The 25,703-nt window shown below is 42.4% G+C and overlaps 1 protein-coding gene across 2 annotated transcripts in view; it reads left to right on the top strand.

The window, feature by feature from the left end:
• Positions 1 to 4,856: 4,856 nt before the first annotated feature.
• Positions 4,857 to 25,703, top strand: part of onecut3b (one cut homeobox 3b) — a 108,877-nt gene continuing 88,030 nt past the window's right edge. For both annotated transcript variants that reach the window (XM_080212708.1, XM_080212709.1), the window contains exon 1: positions 4,857 to 5,982. In XM_080212708.1, coding sequence (XP_080068834.1) covers positions 4,959 to 5,982 — 1,024 coding nt within the window. In that variant the 5' untranslated portion in view covers positions 4,857 to 4,958. The remainder of the gene's footprint in view (positions 5,983 to 25,703) is intronic.

The raw sequence follows: 25,703 nt of genomic DNA, 5'->3' as shown, positions 1-25,703 counted from the left end.
TAAATACAGGAGAACCGGAATCCTATTGCTGTATGAGATGCTTTATTCTGAATGAATTTAATTTCTGTTTCTTCTTAAGGTTGGTAATTATGGATGGCCTAATTTTCAGCGGTATCTATCCTCTCTGTAATATGAACAGTGCGGTGATTATGTCCACAAACCCTCCATTAAATAAAATGTAAGGAGTGACTCCTACTTGTTTTGGCTGGTTAGGCAAGAGACGGGGTTTTGAGAGCGAAAAAAATATTTTGGACGCGGGACGGCCCCTGATCTCCTTCGCATTAGACAACAGCCCAGCGGGAAAGCTTAACAACGCGAAATGGAAGTTAGACGAATTTCACCCACAGCACCGTGGAAACACCTGTTTACTTACGGGGGAGGGGAGGGGGGAGGTGGGAAGGGAAAGTTCTTGAGCATTTGGTAAGAAATATTGAAGCAGGCCGTTTATTCCCCCGCCACCGCCCCCCCCCCACCCTTTCTCTGCCGCCCTCGCCCCACCAAGCCCACAGATAATTCTGAGATGAATATGTTGGATCTGGAGTAGAGGCGGATAAGAATTAACCCGAGCTGGAGCGAACAGGCAAGAGGGAAGCGATCAATATCTAGCCGGGCCAGAGCAGCTGACAGATGGTTGGGAGAGAGAAACACACACACACACACACACACACACACACCCAAACTGTTTTTATCGGAGCCCTTGGCCAATCTCTGATCACTTAAATAGGGAGAAACAAGGGACTCATGTTACATGCAAAATTGGAATCAACAATTACAACTCAGCACTCCGGAATAAATGTCACTAACATATCAATGTTGGGATTATTTCCCTTCACAGAAATCATTGAATGTATTTCCTCTAACGACCAGGAATCAGGCCAGGACCCACTGCCTGGTCTTTCGGTTGCTAGAGATTATTTTAAAATGTTCGTTTCCCTTTGGAAGCTCCCAGTTGTTCAGGGGAAAAATCACCAATATTAATGATCGCAGTTTAATTAATAAACTGATGGTCCCTTTCTTTTTCACGGCTGGAATAGGGATCCAATCTTTTTTGTTCAGAGGGTCTTAAGTAAGCTTTCTCACTGGCATTCCCATTTTAATATCATCTCCCCGTGTCAGTTGGTGACACAGAGTGTGAAGCCAGAAGTTGCGCTACCCCACTGGATTCATTTAATTTTTGTTGAAAACTCGCCAATAACGGGAAGTGGCCAGTGGGATTTTTATATATATATCCTGATTTTTAGCACATTTGGCTTTGGCTAATGATATTTTATCGATTTGGACGGAGCACTGAAGTGTTGTAGATCCCCGCGTGAGTGAAGAGCGCATTCGGCTTGCTAAATTATATTTTGTTTAATTAGTAAACGAGTGCCAAGGAGAAATAAACAGGCTCTCCCCTTCGAATCAGGTGATGACTATCTCAGGAGTTAACTGCTCCACGCTTGAAACAGCGGCGGTAACATTTATTCCCAGGGATTCAACGTTACTCCCCAGATTTGCATTTAACATTTATTACCATGATGTACTGTTTTGTACTGTTCAAAATTATAGAAGTGAATGCAACAATTAAATACATTTTTCCGAGTTGCTTATAACGTTCGTACTGGGGCAGTACGGTGCCACAGTGGTTAGCATTGCTCCTTCTCAGTGCCAGGGACTCCAAGTTCGATTCCGGCCTCGGTCACTGGCTGTGTGGAGTTTACACTTTCTCCCCGTGTTTGTATGAGTTTCCTCCGGATGCTCCGGTTTCCACTCACAATCCAAAGATGTGCAGGTTAGGTGGATTGGCCATGATAAATTGACCCTGCCGTCAGGTGGATGAGCAGTAGAAATATGTGGGGTTACGGGAGCAGGGCCTGGGTGGGATTGTGGTCAGTGCAGACTCGATGGGCTGAATGGCCTCCTTCTGTACTGCAGGAATTCTATGATTCTATTCTATGATGCTCCATATTGCTGTGAGATTTATTAACAAATTGTGAATGCAGAAATTGAACTATGGTGTTTTAGAGGTTCCACATCTAGTGAAAGCATACATACACACACACACACACACACACACATACAGGGTACAGGTGGAGGTCAAAGTTCTGATTCCCCGCAACCCTCTTCATCTCACAACTCCGGGATAAGGAACATTGAACGTGTCGAGGCCGCAGTTTGCAGCGGTTCTATTTCCAAATAGCCCGCTCACGGCTGATCTTTCAATCTCAAACTGCACAGAGCAAGTAAATCATCAGATTGTCTGTGAAGCTTCTACTTGAGAGTTGGGGTGGTGGAGGGGGGGGGGGGGTGGTGGTGGGCGGTGGTGGTGGAACGATGGTGCTGCTGATGAGTGTACAAGAGACAGGGACCGCGAATGTTGGGGCCCCAAAGCGTATCTGGTGAATTGAAGGAACTGCAATTTCAGGTTTCTTTTTTAAACAATGCCCTGGCACCCAAAGTTGTTCTGGAGACCTCCTACATATTGTGACATATCGCCAAGCGACGATGAATTCAAAACGGTGTGGCCTTTGCATTGGGCACTCGGTAAAATAGAAACGCAGGCTGTATAGCTCTCTCCAAACCTTCGACCCGAGTATATTCAAGATCAAAGCCTTCTCAGCTGGATTTTTGTACTTCTTTATGTTGCAAATCCTCTGCAAGCCCCTTAATGAAACACTTTCATGCTGTTACTACTGGTTACTGCTCTGACTCTCCAAAGACCTTTCTCCCCCACCCACCCTCCCGGTCCCACAGGTCAGAATGTGTCCTTCACGCAGCAGCTAGGAGATTTTCATCAACTCATTTTGGCGTTAACAAATAGCACCGAAGGCATCAGACATCAGCAACTATTCCGCCCAAAGCTTTTAATGGGGAAAACACTGCTGTGGATGGCTTTCCAATGAACAAGAACGTGGATACAGAGGCACAAATGAATACAGCCCCTTCCACCCTCCACCAGCCCCCACCCTACCTTATTCCAAATTAAGCGCGTTAAATGCTTCCTCCCAAGTTCAAATGAAAGTTAGTTTCCCAAGCGCAAAGTGTGACTTTTTGATCAACATGTTAGGGTGGAAAGTGATGGTCTCTGATGCGACTAAATCAGCGCCTCACCCCCTCGGTATCAGTGTAGCATGTTTCTCACAACTTGGCCCTTCGAAATGTCTCCAGGTACAGCTCATACTAGGTGGTGTTTTAAGAGTTGGTGTGGCATCTGCCCTTCTGTTGCAGCTGTTGAGTTCCATGTTATCGATTGAGACAGTGCTCGGTTTTCAGCGAATGACCCCCCCCCCAAGTGTTGACAAATGCTGCGTTAACAATCGGGGTGAGCTGAGAGCGGTGACTGGGAACTGCCACACACCCCGATAATTGGAGATTGGAGGAAAGTGTACGCGTTGAACTGATGGACACCTCTCCCCATCACTAAGGCAACTTGTACAATCTGTTACATTCCTCAAATTTCCAATCAGATCTGATACGTGTGCCTCCCGCCCCAGCCAAGACCTACATATCAAAAGATATGGCTCTGAATGTAAAACAAGTGGGAAATTTCAAATTATTATCACGCAATAAAGAATAGATTGTACCCTGCTGCAATCAGACTTTTGAATGGACCTACCAAATATTAATTTGATCTTGGATAAAAGCAAGTTACCGCGGATGCTGGAATCTGAAGCCAAAGGAGAAAATGTTGAAAAATCTTAGCAGGTCTGGCAGCACCTGCAAGGGGAGAAATGAGCTGACATTTCGAGTCCAGATGACCCTTTGTCAAAGCTGCGAAGCTGATTAAGCTGATCTTTCTCTACACCTTAGCTATGACTGTAACATTACATTCTACACCCTCTCTTTTCCTTCTCTGTGTCACGGTGTGTTGGTCTGTATAACGCGCAAGAAACAATACTTTTCGCAGTATATTAGTACGTATATATTAATACATGTGCCAATAATCAATACATGTGACATTCAAAATCTCTCCTTAGACTAACTAACGTCCGCAGCTTTTTTTACACCCAAGTTTCACATCAACTACCTCTTCGTTTAGTTAAACCTGTCTGTAATTATTCCCCTAAGTGCTCTATGAGTGGTACGTTTTGTCTAGCGCGCACGAAACAATATTTTTCACTGTGTCACAATACATGTGACAATAATAAATCAAATCATTTCATTCAAAGTGAAAATACAGATTGTGCCGCACACATCAACCGTAACAATGCTGAGCCTGAGACGCCTAGTCCAGTGATATTATGACCTTTAGATAATCTTAAGAATCTTTACAGTGAAGAGTTTAATTGTCCAGTGGCCCACTATGTGCACTTCTTTCCGAATGCTTAAATCCCCCCTCAATATCTGGATAAGACAATATTATCCTTTGGTTCCATTGTTAGCGATTTTCTTTTTTATCCAAACGCTGGCAGGGGAATGTGAGAGTGGGGTCCGCCTGCCATTCGGCAATGATAGACCTTGTCGCTTATCCAGTTGTCATTTTTGTTGAAGGGTCCAGCAGCCAGGGGTGGGGGTGGGGGGAGAGGATCTGCCCTGGGGGAGGAAAGCGGGTGGCAGTAAGATGCGAAGCTGAATTGAGAGGGCAGGCAGGGTTTTGTTTTAGGGGGAGGAAAGGAGGGGAGGGGGAGTGCTGCAGTCGGTGGTGGGATCTGAAACCAGAGTGTGGAACTGATGCATTGTTTGATCTGAAATTTGCCGTTTTGGTGGGGGGGGGGGGGGGTGGAAATAGAGGGAGGAAAAAAAAATCTCCGGAAATTTAGTAATGAGATGTGGGTCTGCTGACGTCAAGGTTGGATGTGAGATTGCGCACTGATCCTCTGGCTCCCTCTGTCTCTCCCCAGTCTGCAGCCGTTCAACATCAGCCCTGGAAGCAGCACATCAGTCACACAGGCGATCCGAGCCAAAGCCCTAGCACCGAGGCTACAAGATGCTCGATCGAACGGGTGACTAGGTATTGATGCCTGACCAGTGCAGCCACCATGGAGCTTACAATGGAGAATATTGGGAATATCCACGGAGTGAGCCAATCCAGCGAGCTGATGAACACTTCCCACAGTCGCCAGCCTTCCCACCGTAACCTCAGCTCGCACGGCCGGCCTGCCATGGTGTCCAGCATGGCTTCCATCCTGGAGGGAGGCGATTACCGGCCGGATCACAGCCTGTCCGGCCCCCTGCACCCCGCCATGAGCATGTCCTGCGAGAGCCCCCCTGGCATGAGTCTCAGCAGCACTTACACCACCCTGACCCCCCTCCAGCACCTGCCGCCCATCTCCACCGTGTCCGAGAAATTCCACCACCCTCACCACCATCACCATCATCACCATCACCCCCACCAGAGACTCCCCGGCAATGTCAGCGGCAGCTTCACCCTCATGCGAGACGAGAGGGGCTTGCCCTCCATGGGCAACCTCTACAGCCCTTACCACAAGGACATGGCGAGCATGGGCCAGCCACTGTCGCCTCTCTCCAATGGACTGGGCACTTTGCACAACTCTCAGCAGCCCCTGACTCCTTACGGCGGACACATGGCCAACGAGAAGATGCTCTCCCCCAATGGCTTCGACTCGCACGCTGCCATGCTCTCCAGGGGCGACGAGCACCTCGCCAGGGGGCTGGCGGCCCCGGGAGCCGGGATGATGGCCCATCTCAACGGGATGCACCACCACAGCCACCACCACGGACAGACGAACGGCTCCATGCTGTCCTCCGAGCGCGACCGCCAGGCGTCCGTCTCCGGATCTCAGGGCAGCGGCTCCAACCAAGTGGAGGAGATCAACACCAAGGAGGTGGCCCAGAGGATCACAGCCGAGCTCAAGCGCTACAGCATCCCCCAGGCCATTTTTGCACAGCGAATTCTGTGCAGGTCGCAGGGGACCCTGTCAGACCTGCTGAGGAACCCCAAACCCTGGAGTAAGCTCAAATCCGGCCGGGAGACCTTCAGGAGGATGTGGAAGTGGCTTCAGGAACCTGAATTCCAAAGAATGTCTGCCCTGAGGCTTGCAGGTAGGACGGATAGTACACACAGCTTCAGTTACTCTCTTTATATGCCTGTGTTTTAATATACAAACATACACATCTATATACACCATTCCAACTTAAGACACGACAACAGAGCAGATATTGAAAACTTTGCGTCGAATAATGAATGACTTCCCTTCATGTTAAACGAAGGAAATGATTTAGTGTGCCACAACCTCTGTACACTAACATATCCCCTTATTTTAGTTGTCGCTTTGTATTTCTTTGGCATTGTCATTTGTCTGTTTGGCATTGTGTGTATGTGTCTGTGTGACTTCGTTGTTTATGTGTGTGATTGTCTCTGCGAATGTGTCTGTGTGCCTATATGTGTCTGTATATGTGTGAACGTGTGTGTGTATGTACCTGTACGTATGTGTGAAAGAGAGATAAGGGAGAGAGAGAAAGATAGAGAATGTGAGCTTGTGTCTGTGTGACAGAGTGTGTCTGTGTGTGGATGTGTGTGTGCCCGTGTAAGTATTTGTGTGTGAGAGAGTGTGTGTGCCTGTGTGTTTGTATGTCTGTGTGAGTGTGTGTCTGTGTGAGTGTGTGCCTATGTGACAGCGTGTGTGTGTGTATCAGTATGTGCATGTATGTGTACCAATGTGTGTATCAGTATGTATTTGAGCGTGTGTGTGTACTAGTGTGTGTGTATCAGTGTGCGAGTGTGTGTTTGTATCAGTGTGTGTGTATGTATCAGTGCGTGTGTGTGTATCAGTGAGAGAGTGTGTATCAGTGAGTGTATTAGTATGTGTATGTGTGTATCTGTGTATATGTGTGTGCATGTGTGTGAGAGAGTGTGTGAACTGCATACACACACAGACATTTACTGTTTTCAATTCCCCTCACACTCCTTATTTTCTGACAGGATCCCCAGGGTTTTCCCATTATTGTCCTTTTCTCCTCCCTTCCCCCATGGTTAGTTTATGTAAATACGGCAATAGTTATTTGATACAGAAATAGATTCACCTAATGGAGGTAGATGGTTCAAACATTGCCACTGTCGCGCAAGAAAAACACAATTTGTATGGAATCTCTGTTCTCTTCCATGTCCCTAAATTGAGGGACTTGGTCTGTCCATTAGATGATTTGTATTGATGAGCAAATAGCAAATTTGTTTCCAGCAGATTAGGTTATTCATAATGAAAGGGATTGTGTCCATTTCCCCAGCTGTGTTTTCCTTTTAGAAGTAGTGGTGACATTTTATCACTGGACAGAAAATAGCGTGAAAATTTTTGAACTGAAGTAATATTGCTGATGGACAATTGCTCCATATGCCTTATATGAAATACCCCATTTCTATTCGATAGCGTTTGTGCTGTATACGATTCACTCCCAGAATTGAATAGAGTGCATGTTTTAATGGTCTTTTAAAATGAGTTGTGGGCCATCTAGCGTGGTCATTGTGACAATGTACTGGTGCACCCACCGTCTATTGGACCCTCTCCGACACATTTCAGCCGCCTCCTCTCCTCCTTAGACAGAAGCACGGCCATGTTCGGGTGCAGAAGTGTCTTCAGGTGTATAATCCATGTGGCAGCACGGGCCCCACAATTTACCTGCCCCTTAATTAGGTGCGAATCGAGGCATCTTTTAGTTACAGTCAATGCGCTATTGAAAAGCAGTTAATGTAATGCAGATTGCATTGGTTTTACAAGACTCTGATAAATAAAGATTTAAACTATCCTGAATTGGCTTTTTAAGTGTCTCTGTTGTTAAACTCAATCGAGCGTTTGTGTTTTATTTCTGTTCCAAAATGTAGTATGGGAGAGTCGGGACAAATTAGCACAATAGACCCAACTGCTAGTGGATTTAGCAAGACGTGGAGGTGAAATGGGAATGTTTTGAACTACATTTCTGACAGGAATACAAAATCTAGCAACTGAATGGCGATATTTTGCAAATTGCAACATTAAATAAAGCTTTTCAGTTTCAGGTGGTTAGTGCAGAGCTGGTGAAACTTGGCAAGTCTGATACAACATTTTGAGATCTTCGATTAAATGGCAATAAATCTTCTGTGCCATCATTTAGCCTAACCACTATGCTAAATTTGTGGTGTGCATATAGCTTGCCAGGATTTTTTTTTTCATTGGCTTGGACGATGATGCATTGTCACGATTTGCTTTATGGATATCCCGGCTTCAAGATTCTTTGTTATCTCCACAATCCCTGCAACCCCCACACTCCAATCAGACACCAGCCTTTTGCAACTTACAAATATTTATATATTTCTTTTCGACTCATTACTTGGACTGGAATAATGGTTGATTTCCTATTTGGGGAATGTGTTGTTTCACGTGATCACAAAGGGATTCGAGAATTCCGGCACAATTGTGTTAGTGAGATTAAGATATGAATATGGAAAGGAAAGCGAGCCAGGATTTCTTTGCTATAGGGGTAAGGGGGGGGGGAGACAGAATTGTTCGCGTTCGAAACCACAAAATCAATAGCTTCGAATTACAATTCGGAATTCATCACAGTCAAAGGAATCGATTTTTCGGGTTGTTCAAATATTTTGAAGCGGCAGCACACGGCTGGATAATGTTCTAGAGGGCGAAAATTGCAGGGGGAGAAAGGCACAGTCACAAGCGAAGATACAGCGGCCGTCTATGATACTCTAGATGTAATAGCTATTTGCATGTTTAATAGCAATGATTGGGACATCTCGGGGAGTGCGGGTGGGGGGAGGGGGAGGAGGGTTCGATGCGTTCAGCAACACGACTTTCCATTAGGGTTGTAAAAAGGCAAAAAAGGACGATATGCGAGAAATCGTCGCCGGAGCAATCGTATATCTCAAAACAGTGGTTTAAAAAAGGCCAGGCATTTTCTCATGGCATCTCAGACGCTGGCTTGATGTTGACAGTAGCGTTTGCCAATTGTAGATCTGAATATCCCACATCAATTCGAAAGATTTGCGAAATGCCATTCTTGTTCAGGCAATCAGCGTCTCTCCAAAATTCCTTTCTTTTGGGATTTAATGTTCCAGGTTCACGAAGGACACAAGGTGTATCCGGGAGAGTCTCATCGCAATTGGTTTGATTTGACTCGTTCTGCTTTTAGCAGCAGTTTTGCTGCACGTTTGGCTAAGATTGCATCTACGCAAATATCTTATCACCATTAGCAACAGATTTAGCCACGCATCCATTCCGATAGATAACACACAAGAGGGTTAAAATGATTGTGTTTTGGGGGGAGGTGGGGTCAACTCTCTAAATGGCCCTCCTAAAGAAGCATTGAAGAGATGGGGCACATTTTCAGGTACTCCGAATGTGTTGCCTGTACAGATTTGAGGGTCAGGACACTTCACAAAGCAGACGCTGCCATTAAACTGAACCCTCCATTTCTGATGTGCTTGTGTGAGTCGGCAAATACCCGATCAATAAACATGCTGCCGGACGCTGAAATGGTATTTGCATACGAATCTCACCCTTCCCACTTCACTTTCTTATGCCCTGTCTGCGGACTGGAGATTAACAATCAATTATTTAAAGGATCCTAACGCGGTGTTCGCGTGTGGAACGGTAACACTCGTATGAGTGGCGGGCATGGTACCACTTTGAAACAAAATGAACTGATATCCGTGTCTACAGCAGTATCTGCATCGTTTGTAACCTCCCTTTAACACTGGTTTAAAGATAATGCATTATTTTTCCCCCATGATTAATGTTGATGAAACACACACCTAAACGTGGAGTGGTATGAAGATGTTTACACTGTATATATAGTCCCATGTATATAGGAACACAGGTCACAGACCAGGCTATTTATACATATTAGTTACCGCTGAACCTTGCTGTGATCTTTTGGAAAGTGGCATGCTTAAACAATATCTCCAGCAAGTCTGCAAATTCTCCGCCCAAAAAGTGAATCTATCATTTACCACTTACACACTAATCAAATCAATTACATATGCAGACTCCCATACAGTTCATACATGTATGGCACACGAATGATGGGGTATCTGTAAACGTGATATTATTATCGATTAGCACCATCGAATAGTTACCGTTCACGAAGGTTCTACAGCGTTAAAGCTGCCCTATTTTTCGGGGTTTTTGTGTCGGGGGCAGGATTGGTAAATATCATCTATTTAATGATAGGATTGCTGCAATAGGGGAGAAAGGGCGAGAAGGCGGCCAAAGATGGTTTTGTGCATTTTGAACTGAGTCCATATTGATTACACACCAGCTCTGTCTTTGCAACTGGGAGACACGCAGCTCGCAAATGTGATCAAAGAGCCGTAATCCCAAATCACCTTGGCTGAGCTTTCTACAGAAGGAGCGATGCCCACTGCAGTCAATTCTCCTCTCCCACCACATCTCTATTGTTCCAATGAAACGAATTCAAGCCTGCCGCTAAACTGCAGCTACCTAACCCTTTTCCTCCCCTGACCAGATCTTCACAAGCGGCTTTTCCAGAGATCCTGGTTTCTCCTAATGAGGAAATTGGACTTGCAGCTGATGTATCACACCTCCAGCCAAACTCAGAAAGATCATTAGACACCACCGTACCAAAAAGAAAATCTCTCCCTGACGCTTTTACACAGAGTGTGCCAATGGATAGTTCTGTAAAGGGCCAAGGGCATCCAGCCTGAGTAACGGTTATCACAACAACCCAGGGAAAAATCAACTCCCCCTTCTCCTCACCCCCACAGCAACCACCTCACATAAAAAAACTGGAGTCTTTTGGTTTTTCGATTACACGCCTGCGATTGATGAAGTTTCAACAGTAGTTAAAAAGAGACCCAATCAATAACTATTTTTGACAACCTATCAACCATTTGTTGAGAGATGTTAGAGCAAGATGAGGGTTATTGCGGGGAGCTAAAATTGCTCTGATAAAAAAGAATAAACGCCGGTGTAAATCGAGGGGTGGTGATTGGGATAAATGTCGAGAAAAGCCACATCTAACCAAAAAAATAAACGCATTTAAATAAAGAAGTCGATCTGACCTTTTAAGCTTTATATTTACAGATATGTATATATATAGGAATAAGCATATTCATGTATCCAAGTAACGCCCACTTTGCATATCGATCTCCCATACAACGTGAATCGCTTTCTATCCTTCATGTTTGGGCTGCCTGAATAATGTTTTTTCTTAAAAAAAACACAACATTTAAGACGCTGCTTATATTTCCTGGGATTCTTTGTCTATTAGTTGTCCGGATTTCTGATACTCCTTCCGTTGGGATAATAGATTTCATAAACTCGCTAGAATGATTCAATGACATTGACACGCACCGTGTACTGGTAAAATAGTTTTTAAAAGCCCACATCCGCTGGATGTGGCTCTGTTATTATTATTATTTAAGTGAAGCTGAAGTGAAAAGGAAGCAAATTGAAATTGTCAATTCATTAATGGGGTTTGCCCGACTCTTATCAAGACACGGCACCTGGGAGAGCTTTGGAATTTGATACAAAGGTCGCTTTGGAGAGCTCTCGTTATCTCGTTTTAAATTGTTGGATTTGGAGCAGTCTGGTGTAAGTCGGGCTGGTCCGTAACGAAAGTTAAATAGTAACACACAAGGAACAGATAAAAAAAAGACTGTCTTAGCTGAGTTTCTCTGCGTTGGAGAGAGAGAGAAAAAAACACACACATACATATATATACACATTTGTTTCCTACTGTCTGAATACGGTCGCCATCCGTTCAAATCTCCTCGCCACCTCCCCGCCTGCACGGGCAGTGGTGTTTGGTTTGCAATAAATTGGGAAAGTGTAAGTCACAAGGGCCAGTTTGACACTCAGAGAGCCCGCTTGAAGAAAATAAATCGCGTTAATTATTTGTAAAGCTACGGTGGCTAGGGATATTAGTGCACGATTAGATTGTTGGGGAGGTGGTTAGATTGTAATGTCGTTGCTGATAATACTCGAAGATTTAATAATTGACAGGGCAAAGTGTACGATTTAACAATTTAACTGCTTAAGATTAGACTCGCCCATTCTTAAATATCCGACTGTGTATTTTGTAACCGCGCGGAGTTTCCGTGGCAGTTTGCAGGGGATTTCTCGCTGAACACTTCATGTAGTTTCGAAGATTGAAATATATTTGGGTTGGAATTCGGGTATTGTATTTTGAGAGATAATGGTATATGTGTACTATACGCCTTAACCTGGCGCTGATAACGGTTAGGAACCCCATCGTAAACAGCTACATCTAAATGCTGATGGTTTTGTATTGCCATTTCGACAATAATAACAGAAGGTTGTCATACGATCGCATTGTTATTAACGACTGGCATCGGAATGTGGGTGAGATTACATTCTGCTGGACATTTCTTAAGGTTAAAAACGGACGGATTTTTTTTAAAGTCAATTGCAAGCGGAGGGCATTGCGGCTTGTATTAAATTGTGATCAAATATTAAGCTGCGGTACCCAAACTGATTCTGTTCAGCAGAACGGAAAAGCCGCGCGAAACTCGTTAAAATCCCATTTGTTAAAATTTCATATTTGCCTTTTGTTGCAGCAGCAAGGTGCAAATGGAAAATCTTTTATTTTTTGTTAAGTATGTGGAACGGAGCGCTGCCTGTAAGTGTGGGATGTCAGGACGAGGGTGGGAGAAAGGGAATGGGGCGAGAATTCCTCCAACACAGGGAATCCGCATGAACCGCATTCCTCAGGCAAACAAGCCCTCGCTGTAATCGCTACAGCACCGATTGGAGGCGGTTTGTGCTGTAGAAGGTGCATTTCAACCGCATTGTTAGCATTTAGATTCCAGCCCCGATTATATTCGAGGGGGAAATCCGCAAAGACAAGGACGTGAAAAACTGTTTATTGAGTACAAATTGCTTCTTGCTGTGGCGAAATAAAACCGAGCGAGCAATTGTTCCTAACCTTTATTTTTAGACACAATCCACTTTGCAATTTGGGATGTGAATACTGCGGACAGTCATTTTCTATCAAGTTAACCAATCTTAACCAACCATCTCGGGGTTGGCCAGTCAATACTGAGTGAAAATAAGAGCAAAATTAATCACAAACGGGTATTGTGGAAGACTGCTGCCCCCCTTCCCCCCCAACCCTGGCCGCTCCTGCAAAAGGCTATCTCTCTAAAAGAAATGGGAGCCACCTTAGCTTTCCCTCACTCACTCTGCAACTTGTACCTCTCCAATCTGGTGGGTGAGCGAGTGTCAAATGAGATTCCTCATTACCGACCATCAAAAGACAAGCCAGGATGGAAGGGAGAGTTAAGATAAACGAGACAACATTTAAACAGTAATAGTAATAGTTAAGCTAAACAACATTCATAACTGGAATTGGAATTCCGTCAAAGGACACCATGGAAAGCCTACGCCACCACAATACTGTACATCCCAGATTGATGAACACAGAGGGATTCATGTTTTGACACACCGCAGTTAAACATCATTAATTCACACCTAGTTATTGCTCTGCACAATGCAGGGAGTAATATTTAAACTGGACCAAAACACAACAGAATCCTGATATGTCTGCAAGCTAAAATAACGCTCCCGTTTTTAATGTGCCATTGGTAACATAATGGCATTCTGGCAAAGTATTGGCTTTTAGTGTTGTAGCGCTGAACCCTAGCAGTGTATTTCACAATCCTTGCTATTGCTTAAAACAAATAGACCACAGGACAGGAAGAAGGCCATTCGGCCCATTCAGTCTGCTGTGCCATTCAATGAGATCATGACTGATCTGATGTGATCATCCTTAACTCCACTTTCCCCGCCTTATCCTCTTCCCCCTCCATTTACGAAGATAAAAATCAAAACACTGCGGATGCCGGAATCTAGACGAAAAGGCGAAAATGCTGGAAAATCTCAGTTGGCCTGACAGCATCTGCGGATAGAGTGTCTGCCTGGGTTTACTCCCGGTGCTCCGGTTTCCTCCCACAGTCCAAAGATGTGTCCGGTTAGGTGGATTGACCATGCCACTTAGCATAGGAGGACTAGCTCGGGTAAATGCCTGGGGTTGTGGGGATAAGGCCTGGGGTGGGATTGTGGTCAGTGCAGACTCGGTAGGCCGAATGGCCTCCTTCTGCAATGGAGGGATTCTATAATTCTATGAATAGAACCAATAATTGGTTCTTGAACGCCCCTTGGTCAGAGTTTGATTCCCTTACTGAATAAAACAAAATCTGTCTATCTTAGCCTGGAATGACCCAGACTCTACAGCCCTCTGCGGTTAAAAAAAACTTCACCACCCTCTTGAGATAAGAAATTCCTGGCTTAAATTTATGAAAGGAACAGAAAATCTGCATTGAGGTTCCAATTTAAGACAATCTCCTCCATCCGGTGCGACCTGCGCTATTCGCTCAAACCCTCACTTCGACAGAGTTTAACTGGGACATTTATCATATCGTCCGCATTAGGATTAGTCCTGATCTAAACACACTGGAAATCAATTAGCGGCCCACGTCTCATCTAAAGGGATTGTCTCCATTATCCGGCGAGGGCTGAGCCTGCCTCTCCCTCCCTTCACATCATATGCGTCGATTTTTTATTAATTTTCTGAAGCATGTGATGGCCGCCAGTGAGAGACATCTTTCTAAACCAACCTCCAAACTGAAACCAGCGACACCCTGGCAGGGAACGTAGACGAAATAATTATTACATATTTGCACATTCTAGGTGTGCACCCCCATCCCCCCAAACAATGGTGTAGTTAAAAAGAAACAACCCATTCTCTGTTCTACTTTGAGATTAGATAGCTAATATTTCACCAGGCCGCCTTAATAAGGATGAGATATTCCAGAAAGCAGCCACCAATTTCTGTGGTTAGAAAGGGGAACAGTGCATTTTAAATCGATTTGTAATTACAACCCAAAGCTTGGGGCCATTTCCGCGTTGTGTGTTTTTGTTTGTAGACTTGTCTGTAGCCAAACAGTGCAGATAACTTTGCTTTTTAGTTTAATCCCGACTCCAGTTGAGACAGAATGGACCGAATTATTTTATTCTAAACCCCCCACAGCGAGCAGACAGTCCAAAGCTTGTTACGCTCCAGGTTAAAACAAAAGTCTATATAACATCATTTCAGGCCTGTCGGACGAGACAACGAGAAACCCTCATCTCCCACTTTGGGATGGTTGGTGATGTGTAGAAATTTCACTTGCCGTGAAGTGTTCATTCAAGTGTCTTCTTAGAGGAGGCGTGTGGCTCTGAGAATTAAAAAGCAGCGTGTTATTAAATCCAAATTACATGAAAATTATTTTTTGAAAGCATTTTCTGTTGAAGAGAGAATGTAAACCGACCTGATCCCAGCTCCGTTTAAGAACAAAGTGGTAAAATCATCCTTCCGAAAATTTATACAAAATCTACCTCATTTTGTGAAATGTCCCCAAACCGATTCTCTATCTATCTTTATATATTATCCGCAGATATTATAAAATTGCCTTATTAGATTTCTAAATGACCACAGCAATTGAAAACGACTACTTGACAGGCACAGAGATTAAAGTGATACGGGACAACTAACATTTTAATTCTGTTCAGGCGCCCCTAATAAATAGCCTCTCTCTATTGTGTACCGCAACTTCTTATTCAAATTAGCGCATTTCATCCACAACTGTTTAAAAATAATAATAATTTCGTTTCTTTGAGTTTCAAACAAAGATTGTTTTTTAAAAAGCGAGATCATAGCGTTTGAGGTTTCATTAATCTTTTTTCTTAAAAATATTTTTATTTAATGTGTCGGAATGAAGCACTGTGAATGCAGCCAGAGGATGCATGGTCAAATCCTTACTGGGGAACATCAGGAATTAACCTGGACTGAATTTCAATCCTAAAGTTCAGAATTTCAATTTTAACATTAGAGGGATTTGCCACGGAGTTAGACCTGAACGATCCCATCTATCTAAATTGTCAGTGAAATCGGCGAAACACTCCGAAATTATTTTGATAACAACATTGATGCTGGATTCGCTATTTTAGTGATTTGAAAATTAGCAGCGCAGAAACTATCCAGCAACAAATACCATTCCTTTTGTTTGATGTTTCGTTTCTGACAATAATTCTATAGAAATGTGGCAATTTCCAGTTATTTGCATTTCAAATATCTGTATATATTTCCAGATCAGATATTACTGAAAATATTTTTTAAAAAATACAGATTTTGCTTCAAATTGTACGATTTAGACAGTAACCTGACTCAGTAAATTGTAAAACATTCAAAGAAAGCCACCTATGTTGCAGAGTAAAACAGGATTCCATTGTGATAATGTTGATGACCCATTAATGATTGATTTCTGTTTTAAATGGGTGTGAGTTTAAGGTAAAGAATGACAGTAGTGGGGCGTGGAATGTTTACTACCCCTTGAAGCGGTATTAAGCAGCATTTTCAGCTGACATCCCCAGTCTTACATTTTGCCTGACCCTCTCAGTCAACACTCCAGCAGTGTCACAACAGCTCCCCCTGCCGCCCCAGCCGGATGGTCACTCCGCCTCCAAAGTCTTTTGTGTTGCAACTTGGCCAGGCGATCACATTGGTGCAGTTAGGGTGCACTCCCAAAGATAGTTTAACCCTCCCCATTGGAACTGATCGACCCCATTTCACTTTAGTTCTCCGGCCTTCATCGCAGAGCGACCACGAAGGCATAAGGCGCTCTAAAAGCTGGCTTTCACCCGAGCTAAACAATGTTAATATTAAATCAAATAAGTTATCAGAATCAGGAATTAAGCTGGACTGAATTTCATTTCTAAAGTTCAGAATTTCAATTTTAACATTAGAGGAATTCGCCACGGAGTTAGATCTGAACGACCCATCTATCTAAATTGTTAGTGCTCTAATAAACCACCACGTCTCTTTTATTCTATCATTATTAGGTACAGACAGGTCTGTGTCAAACAGCAGTCTGTCAAGCACTCAAAAAATGTCACCAACATACTGTACGCACTGAAGAAAAGGCTCTGAAGAAGAATTATATGGACTAGAAAGCTGAACTCTCTTCCTCTCTCTAAAGATGCTGCCGGACCTGCTGAGTTTCCACAACATTTTCTGTTTTTATTGCTGGACTCACAGCTTCTGTTATAGCAGATGTGTGAATGTAGGTGACAACAGAATTACAAAAAGAAACTTATAAGTTCATAATATATAGGAGCAGAATTAGGCCATCGAGTCTGCTCCGCCATTTGATGTGGCTGATATGCTCCTCATTCCCATTTTCCTGCCTTCTTCCCATAACCCTTCAACTCATTATCAATTAAAATTCTGTCTAATTCCTCCTTGAATTTACTTACTGTCCGAGCATCCACTTCACTATGGAGAAAAACTGCAACATAATTGCTTCAAAATAATAAAAATTAGTATTGCACTTTTAAAAAAAGCACCTCTTTTGTCAATTGTACCATTTGGTTTGAATTTAATTCACTAATTTAATTGGTCAATGTTAACTTGGTCCTTGCTCGCTGTCATGTGCAGCTGAGTTTGTCTTTGCCTCTCTGTAGTTTTTAATCCTTCCTCAGCTGTAGTTTGAGCTGAGCTGTGTGAAAGAGGGTCTCAGTTTGCTGAATCCCCCCACTGAATAGTTGGCTGGCTCTTTTCTCAAGATCTTCACTGTCTCTATCTTTCTACCTGGAGTTACAGACTTACATTCATTCAGTGTTGCGAGCATGATGACATTTGCCAATTTGTTAGTGGGACTTGGGAAATTCAATATTCCAACCAAGATTCCGCAAACTGAAGTTTCTTGATCTGAAGGCAGAATAATGTCATTAGTAGCTTCACTCAAGGGTGTGGGATGGGAGATGACTTTCTCGACAGTAGTCCAGGACTGTGGGACATCTCTGCCTCTAACTTGCACTTGCTCCTTCATAAGAATGCAAGAGGTTGATGGAAGCTATTCCAAACCAGGTCTCTTGCAGCAAGAAGGAAGTTTTTCCCCTATGAGCAAATGCTACTCGCTTCTCTCAAAAGAAGAGTGAATGATTTATCCCTTCAGAATTGTGGAGACAAGTTCATATTGATCTTATTGATCATATTTTAGATCAAAGAGATTACTTAGGGCCAGGGATAGACGCATTAATCTCAGGATCCCAATACAGTTTATTTAACTAAACAACCCTGACCAATAATGAGCAGTAATTATGAAACACATGGTCTGCTCTGTTCTCAATATTTCTTAGGAGGGGCCAGCACACACTTTACAATTGGCCTCAGTATCCCTGAGAACAATAGCCAGGGGTCATAATTCTGACACCCTCAGAAATGCATGTGGGAAGCTGCCTTAGTAACATAGGATCAAGTAACACATTGGATGTGGCATCCCATGTGTGCAGTCAAATAGCCTTGTCATCTCGGCTTACTAATGGACCAGCATTGCAGGAGTAAAGGAAAAGGTAAACTATCACCTGGTCAAGACAACTAAGGAAATAAATGTGGCCGTACCAGTGTTACCTCCATCCTGAGAGAAAATGGACAGTACTGCAGTGAGGAATTAATATCATCCAGGGTTGAAACGGGGAAGCTGATTCTTTTTTTAGGAATCAGAAATGCAAACAATTCATATGGCAATAGAGGATAAGAAAAGGATGCTTATCCTAGCCATCCACTAGAACTTCTGCTAAAACACTTGACTAACAGTCAGACTGGACTGTTTTATGAACACTGGACATTGTTGAAAGCCTGCATGAGGTGTACAAGGGTAACTGGAATTTACTGTGCCCCAGTGGAATATGCTATACCATATCTATGCCTATTTTGCTGCCTGCAAGCAAGCACTCACATCAGATTAACCAAAGTTATAAACATCACGTCACCTTAAAATGTATTTTATTCAGTCGCAGGTGTAATAGAAACTGTAGATATATTTTCCAACAACCTGTGTGTGTAGTACTGAAAAAATAGCAGTCTCCTTCATGAAGGTGAAACCTCATAACCCTCATCTGTCATGCAAGTCCCATGTTAATCAGGCAGTTCATTGCTCAGTTAACTGTTCTGTGTATTTATCCTCTATTTTTCAAGTGTCATTGATTTTGATTCAGTAAGAAGTCTAAAATGTAGTGCTTTGTATTAATGGTGTAAAGTATCACTTTCGGAGATTGTGAAAACAGTGCTGTTTTAATATGGTGGATTTGTTTACCGATGAAATTTCAGTTGTCATCGTGTTACCATAGACCATTTTGTTTACCAATGAAATTTCAGTGTTATTGTGTAACCAAATACATGGTCTCTATCCTCTCCTATGTATTGGGATGCGGATAATAGTCAGAGCATCAATGCTACCATCCTTGGTCCCAACCAATTCATTATTTACATGCTGCTCCATGACAATGTCATTTGTTATTCTGCTCTGCATGTCAATATTCAATTCTACTTCCATCCAAACATCATTGTATTCTTGGCCTTCGTTTTAAATCACTCGACAATCTTGTTTCCCTTTCCATCCTGTCTGAATAAACATTTCTCACCACATAATTCTTGCTCAGTTTCTCCGACTCTGAATGGCCCTTCGTTCTGTATTCTCACTGCTTCACCATCAGGGAGCGATCTTTCAGTAATTAAAATCTCTGGCCCTGGGATTCTCTCGAAACAAGCTCACCTCAATCTCAAAAGTCTCTAAAAAATTGATCCCCTTGCCTTGTGTCTTCGATCTTCCTCACTATATTGTAGCTTGCCAGCTCCCTGCTTATAATACACACTGAGCATTTCTTTAAGGCCAGGCACAAGTTATTGTGACTATATTGCTAACAGAAACAGTTCTAACACATTCTTCATTTGTGCCAAAATATAAAAAAATTCCTGTGTTGGTTATTATTTTGAATTCTAATGATAATGGACTTTTGGCTCACCATGCAACACTGAGTCTGAACCAAAAATAATGGATCAAAAAGTAAAATCACATGACTTTGTTGCAGCTAAGAGGTATCAGATAGAAAGTTAGACATCAAGATCATTAATTTCCACATGGTAGGAAAGAGTTATAGCATGTGAAATATTACAGCACTGTTAATAAGGTCATTCCAGTCAGAGGGATGGACTTTGGTACATTGTACAAGTTTAGAGACTAGTTTGCACATTATATACATTCATACTTCATATCCAGTACATGTGCTCTATCCCAAGATCAACCTGACCAGTCAACTGAATTTTGTTTTTGTTCAAAAGCAGGTAAATTTAAAGATTTTAACTAATCATATATTTTTGAACAAAAACAAATTAATGGTTGGAATCTACCATCAAAGGAAGCCTTTCAATCAATTCTTGCAAATAAAAATAGAAATGCTGCAATAGGAAAAGTATCATTGGAAACGTGTTGTTGAATTCTGCACAGCTGAATCTCTTGTACACGAATGCAAATAGTCAAACAGCATGGTCTGGTAAGTAACAAATAAGATTGTGATCAGTTCATTTGTATTGGCGGAATTATTTAAGGGAGGAATGTTGGCCAAACGTCAGAATCAGCTGTTCTTCTTCAAATACGACCATGGGATCTTTTTACATTGACCTGAATAGACAGACGGGGTCAGAATTAGCTGTTCATCTTCAAATACGGCCATGGGATCTTTGGCCTGAATAGACAGATGGGGTTTCTGTTTTAACATCTTGGTCTAAAAGGCAGCAATAATGTGCCAACTTAAATTGTTTGCTCAGGTCTAGCAGTGGGGCTTAGGTCCATGGTCTTCTGATTAAGGGGCATGAATACTTAAAACTGAAACAAACTGACACTGGTGTCTTGCTATACAACAAAGAAAATGATCAGAAGGGGAAGTCTTGAGTGTAGGTAAATGAAAGTGGCTAATTTCGGGAAATGTTCCATAATTACTTCAATCATTAACCCATTGAAGATCTATTATCTGTTTTTCTGCTTCTGAACCAGAGAAGAAATATTTTGGTGAACTAATTCAGTACTTAGCTACTTTCTGCTCTAAAGTTATAAAGTAGAATCAAAGAGGCACAAAAAAAAATCACCACATACATCCTTTCCTCATCCATTTTACCTTCAAAACTGAATTGAGGACACAAGTAACATCCTGGAAATAGCTATAAATCAGGAATTGGAAGGAGGAATTCAAGAAAATTACAATCACCGGGGAAATGGCACTGAGCAAATTGTTGGAGCTGTGGGCTGACAAGTCCTTGGATCCTGATGGACTTTACAGAATCACAGCATTGTTATGGTGCAGAAGGAGGCCATCAGGCCCATCATTTTTGCACTGCTCTCCATACCCCTGCCTTTTCCCTGTACCCCCTACACATTGTTTCATTCAAATAATCATCTGATGCCCTCCTGAATTGAACCTATTGAAGCTACCTCCACCACATATCCAGGCAGCGCATTCCAGACCTGAACCACCCGTTATGTGAAAAAGTTTTTCACGTATCACATTTGCTCTTTAAATCTGTGCCCTTTCATTATTGATCCTTTCATGAGGAGAAACAGTTTCCCCCTATCTACTCTGTCCAGCATCCTCATGATTTTGAGCATCTCTATCAAATCTCCTCTCAGCCTTCTTTTCTCCAAGGAGATGAGTTGCAACCTCTCCAATCTATCCAAATAAGCGAGTTTCTCATCCCTCGAACCATTCTTATAAACCTCCCCTGCACTCTCTCCAATGAGTTCATATCTTTCCCATAGTGTGGCACCCAGAACTGTACACAGTACTCCAACTGAGGTCTAACTAGTGTCTTGTACAAGTTCAGCATAACCTTCTTGATCTTGTATTGACAGGTCCTGATAAATTATGCCCAAAATGATTTACGCTTTATTAACTGCTCTCTCACTTGTCCTGCCATCTTTAATAATCTATGCACATATACAACCAGGTCCCTCTGCTCCAACATCCCCTTAAAATTTGCCATGCTATCTGTCCACTTCACCAACTTATCTATGTGCTTTTGAAAAGGAATGGCTCATGAAATGATTGATGTGTTGCTTTTAATTTTCCAAAATTCCTTACATTCAGGAAGGTTCCGTTGAATTGGAAATTGGTGAAGGTAACTCTTTTATTCAAAAAGGGAGGGAGACAGAAAGCAGGAAACTACAGTTAGCTTCACATCTGTCACAGGGAAAATGTTGGCAACTATTATTAAAGAAGTTAAAGCGGGGCACTCAGATAAGTTCAAGGTAATCAGGCAGAGTCAATGTGGCTTTGTGAGAGGGAAATTATGTTCAACCAACATTTTGGAGTTCTTTGAAGAACCAACTCGTGCTGTGGATAAAGGGGATGTACTGTCCTTAGATTTTTGGAAGGAATTTGATAAGGTGCCCTGTCAAAGATTACTGCAGAAAATAGAAGTTATTAGGGGTAACATAATAGCATGGATAGAAGATTGGCTAGCTAGGAGGAAACAGAGAGTAGGCATTACATGTGTTATTTTCTGGTTGGCAAGATGTAATGAGTGATGTTCCACAGGGATTAGGGCTGGGACCTCAACTTTCTATAATTTATATAAATGACTTGGACGAAGGGATGGTTGCCAAATTTGATGATGATACACTGATAGGAAGGAAATTAAGTTGTGAAGATGACATAAGGAGGCTAAAAGGGAATATAGGTAGGTTAAGTGGGAAGACAAAGATCTGGCAAATGGAATATGATGTGGGAGAATGTGAAATTGTCCATTTTGGCAAGAAGAATAAAAAAGAAGCATATTATATAAATGATGAGAGATTGCAGAGCCCTGAGATGCAAACAGATCTGTGAGTCTAGTGCATAAATTGCAAAAGGTTAGTACGCAGGTACACAAGTAGTTAGGAAAACTAATAGAATGGTATTGAGTGCAAGGGAAATCGAATACAAAAGTAACGCTTATGCTTCAATTACACGAGGCACTGGTCAGACCACATCTGGGGTACAGTATACAATATTGCTCTCCTTATTTAAGGAAGGATGTATATGCATTGAAAGATGTTCAGAGGGGTTTATTAGATTAACAACTGGAATGGGAGGGTTAGCTTATGAGGAAAGGTTGGAAAGGCTAGGCTTGTATCTGCTGAGGTTTAGAAGAGCAATAGACAATTTGATTGAGATCCTGAGGGGGTCTTGCTTGACAGAGTGTTTGAGGAGAGAAAGTTTCTTCTTGTGGGAGAATCTAGAACTAGCGTCACTATTTAAAAATAAGGGGTCCCCCATTTAAGAGAGATGGGAAGAAATTCTGACTCTCAGAAGGCTCAGTGACATTGATATTGATCCTTCGATGTCGGCTCTTCCTATCATTGTGAAGCAGAATTCACCAAGTGTTGGATTGTTCACCCACTAATAGGGAACATGAGCTGGGGTTTAGCCTATCATGAAACAGGTTATTTTTTATCCTACAGATGATAAAAGGAGGGCTGAGAGTCTTTGGAACTCCCCTCCTGAAGCAGAATCTTTGAATATATAGGTTCTTGATAAGCAAGGGGGTGAAAGGTTACTGGGGGCAGGTAGGAATGTAGCATTGAGGTTACAATCAGATCAAAAATGATCCTGTTGAATGACAGAGCAGGTTCGAGGGGCTGAGTTGTCTACTCCTGCTCCTAATTCATATGTATGAATGTCTATATGTTCCTAATCAACTGCAAAATGACATTCATTCTATTTGTGTTGTTTTTGATGAAAAAAATGCCACTCAGTGGTCATCTGTGCTTGGAGCTATGTAAGTTCTTAATCAAAACCTGTCCATCCATCTTTGGGCCTACCACAAGTTATGCTGCTAAAGCAACACTTTCTGATGTCTGCTTTAGTTTCTGAAAGAGGAACTCTCTTTTTGGAAAAGATTTGTTAATTTAGAAAAGTCTTAGTTTAATTATTTTCTAAATTAATCTTTTTGTACTTATGTTTCACTCTGCCACTTTCTCCTTCCCTCTCCATTTCTCTCAAGGTATTAGTTTCCTTTTGGGATCAGCCTAGTGGTCAATATTTGTGTGTGAATAGGCAGAAACCTTTTTGTAAAACTCTTCAACTAAACAAATGCTTTGTTGACTCTGAAATGAAAACAATATAGCACAGATTCTAAAAATCCAAAATAAAAATTGGAAATGATGGAAAAACTCAATAGGTCTGGCAGCATCTGTGGAGAGAGAAACAGAGTTAAATACTACAGATGCATTGTTGAGTCAATGGGTTCCAGTGATAACCAAGTTTACTAAACTTGTTTATGTTTTTTGATGCCACTACAAAATAAATGGTAACAATCAGAACTATGAGTTAAATAGAGAATACTTTGAGTTGCAATAATATAGATTTAAGAATGGACATAGCTGACCAAGTTAGCCATGCATACAGTAATAGTGAACTCCTGAGACAAGTCTGCAGATAGTATTGGACTGGGGACATCAATAGTTTTCTTGCCCCAAAGCTGTTTTTCTAGAACATATGTTTAAAATAAAATGCATTATGTTCAATTCTCCCCTTTTCTTCTTCGGGGCTGCACAGTGCACTAAAATCTCCTTCAGCTCTGAAGAAGAGTCACTCAGACTTGAAACGTTAGCTCTATTCTCTCTCCACAGATGATGTCAGACATGCTGATATCATCCTTTAGTGCAGAAAGAGGCCATTCAGCCCATCAAGTCTGCACTGATTCTCTGACAGAGCATCTTCGGTCCTATCCTCATAACCTCATGTATTTATCCCACTAATGCCCCCAACCCACAGATCTTAGGACACCAAGGTGCAATTGACCTCAGCCAATCAACCTAATCTGCACATTTTTGGACTGTGGGAGGAAACCTGAGCACCCGGAGGAAATCCACGCAAACACGGGGAGAATGTGTAAACTCCGCACAGACAGTGACCCAAGGCCAGAATTGAATCCGGGTCCTGAAGGAACAGTGCTGACTATGGTTTCCAGCATTTTCTGTTTTTATCTCCTTCAGCCTTCCAATATGGTTCTTATGCAATTGGTTTTTAGGATATGCTGTCAGAATGTGTCCCCCCCAGCTTTCCTTCTCTGCTCACCTCTAATTAATTGAGCTCCACTCATGATCATGACATGCTGAAAGGAAGTAGTAATTCACCATGTGCAGAACATTGATTGTGAGTCTGGCACATACTCACAGGCTGTTTAATAACGTGCAATTTCAACTATAAGCCCCTACTTCTGACAGAGCGTGAAGCAGGTTAAACACTACTAAGATTCCATCCAGTTTCTTGTGATACCGTATTCCCCTCAGTCATAAAGTGTTTTTCATTGGAGAATCCATGGATTACCATGAGGTCTAACAAATGATCTTTCCTTTATAATATTCCACAACGCAACATTCTTACTTTCCTGCATTGCCTCATTCCTGAAGCATGGATATTTAGGCAGCATGCCTAAATGGTGACCATTCATTTGTGTACTTTCCTCAGCTGTGAGTGGGTTGTTCAATTCTGGAGCGCCATCATCTCTTACTTTCACTTAAAATTTGCAGCAGTGTGCTTCCAGAATGGGTCACTGGATAGTAAGCATGAAGCACAACTTATTTTTCTCTCCCCTTACCCAGAACTTACACAGTTCCATTCACAAACATGCACTATGACCACTGAGAAACCATTTTGCATCAAAAACAACACAAATAGAATGGTATTTTGCAGTTGGTTCAGAACACACGACCAAAGACTCACAATCCTTACTCAAGGGCATTGAAGATAAGTCTTGGGCCTGAATTTATAGCCCATCTCAAATTGCCCTTGAACTGAGTGTCTTGCTGAGCCATTTCAGAAGGCATTTTAAGAGTCAGCCTCATTGCTGTGGCTCTGGAGTCACATGTAGGCCAGACCAGGTAAGGATGGATGGCAAGATTCAAGCAGAAGTCCCTTCACTAAAATCCCTTTATTTACAAT

The sequence above is a fragment of the Carcharhinus amblyrhynchos genome, chromosome 26 (assembly GCF_965287045.1).
Source record: "Carcharhinus amblyrhynchos chromosome 26, sCarAmb.v2.hapA, whole genome shotgun sequence".
Taxonomy (NCBI): domain Eukaryota; kingdom Metazoa; phylum Chordata; class Chondrichthyes; order Carcharhiniformes; family Carcharhinidae; genus Carcharhinus; species Carcharhinus amblyrhynchos.
The sequence above is the reverse complement of the archived record's forward strand: the minus strand, read 5'-3'. Positions and strand labels throughout refer to the sequence as shown.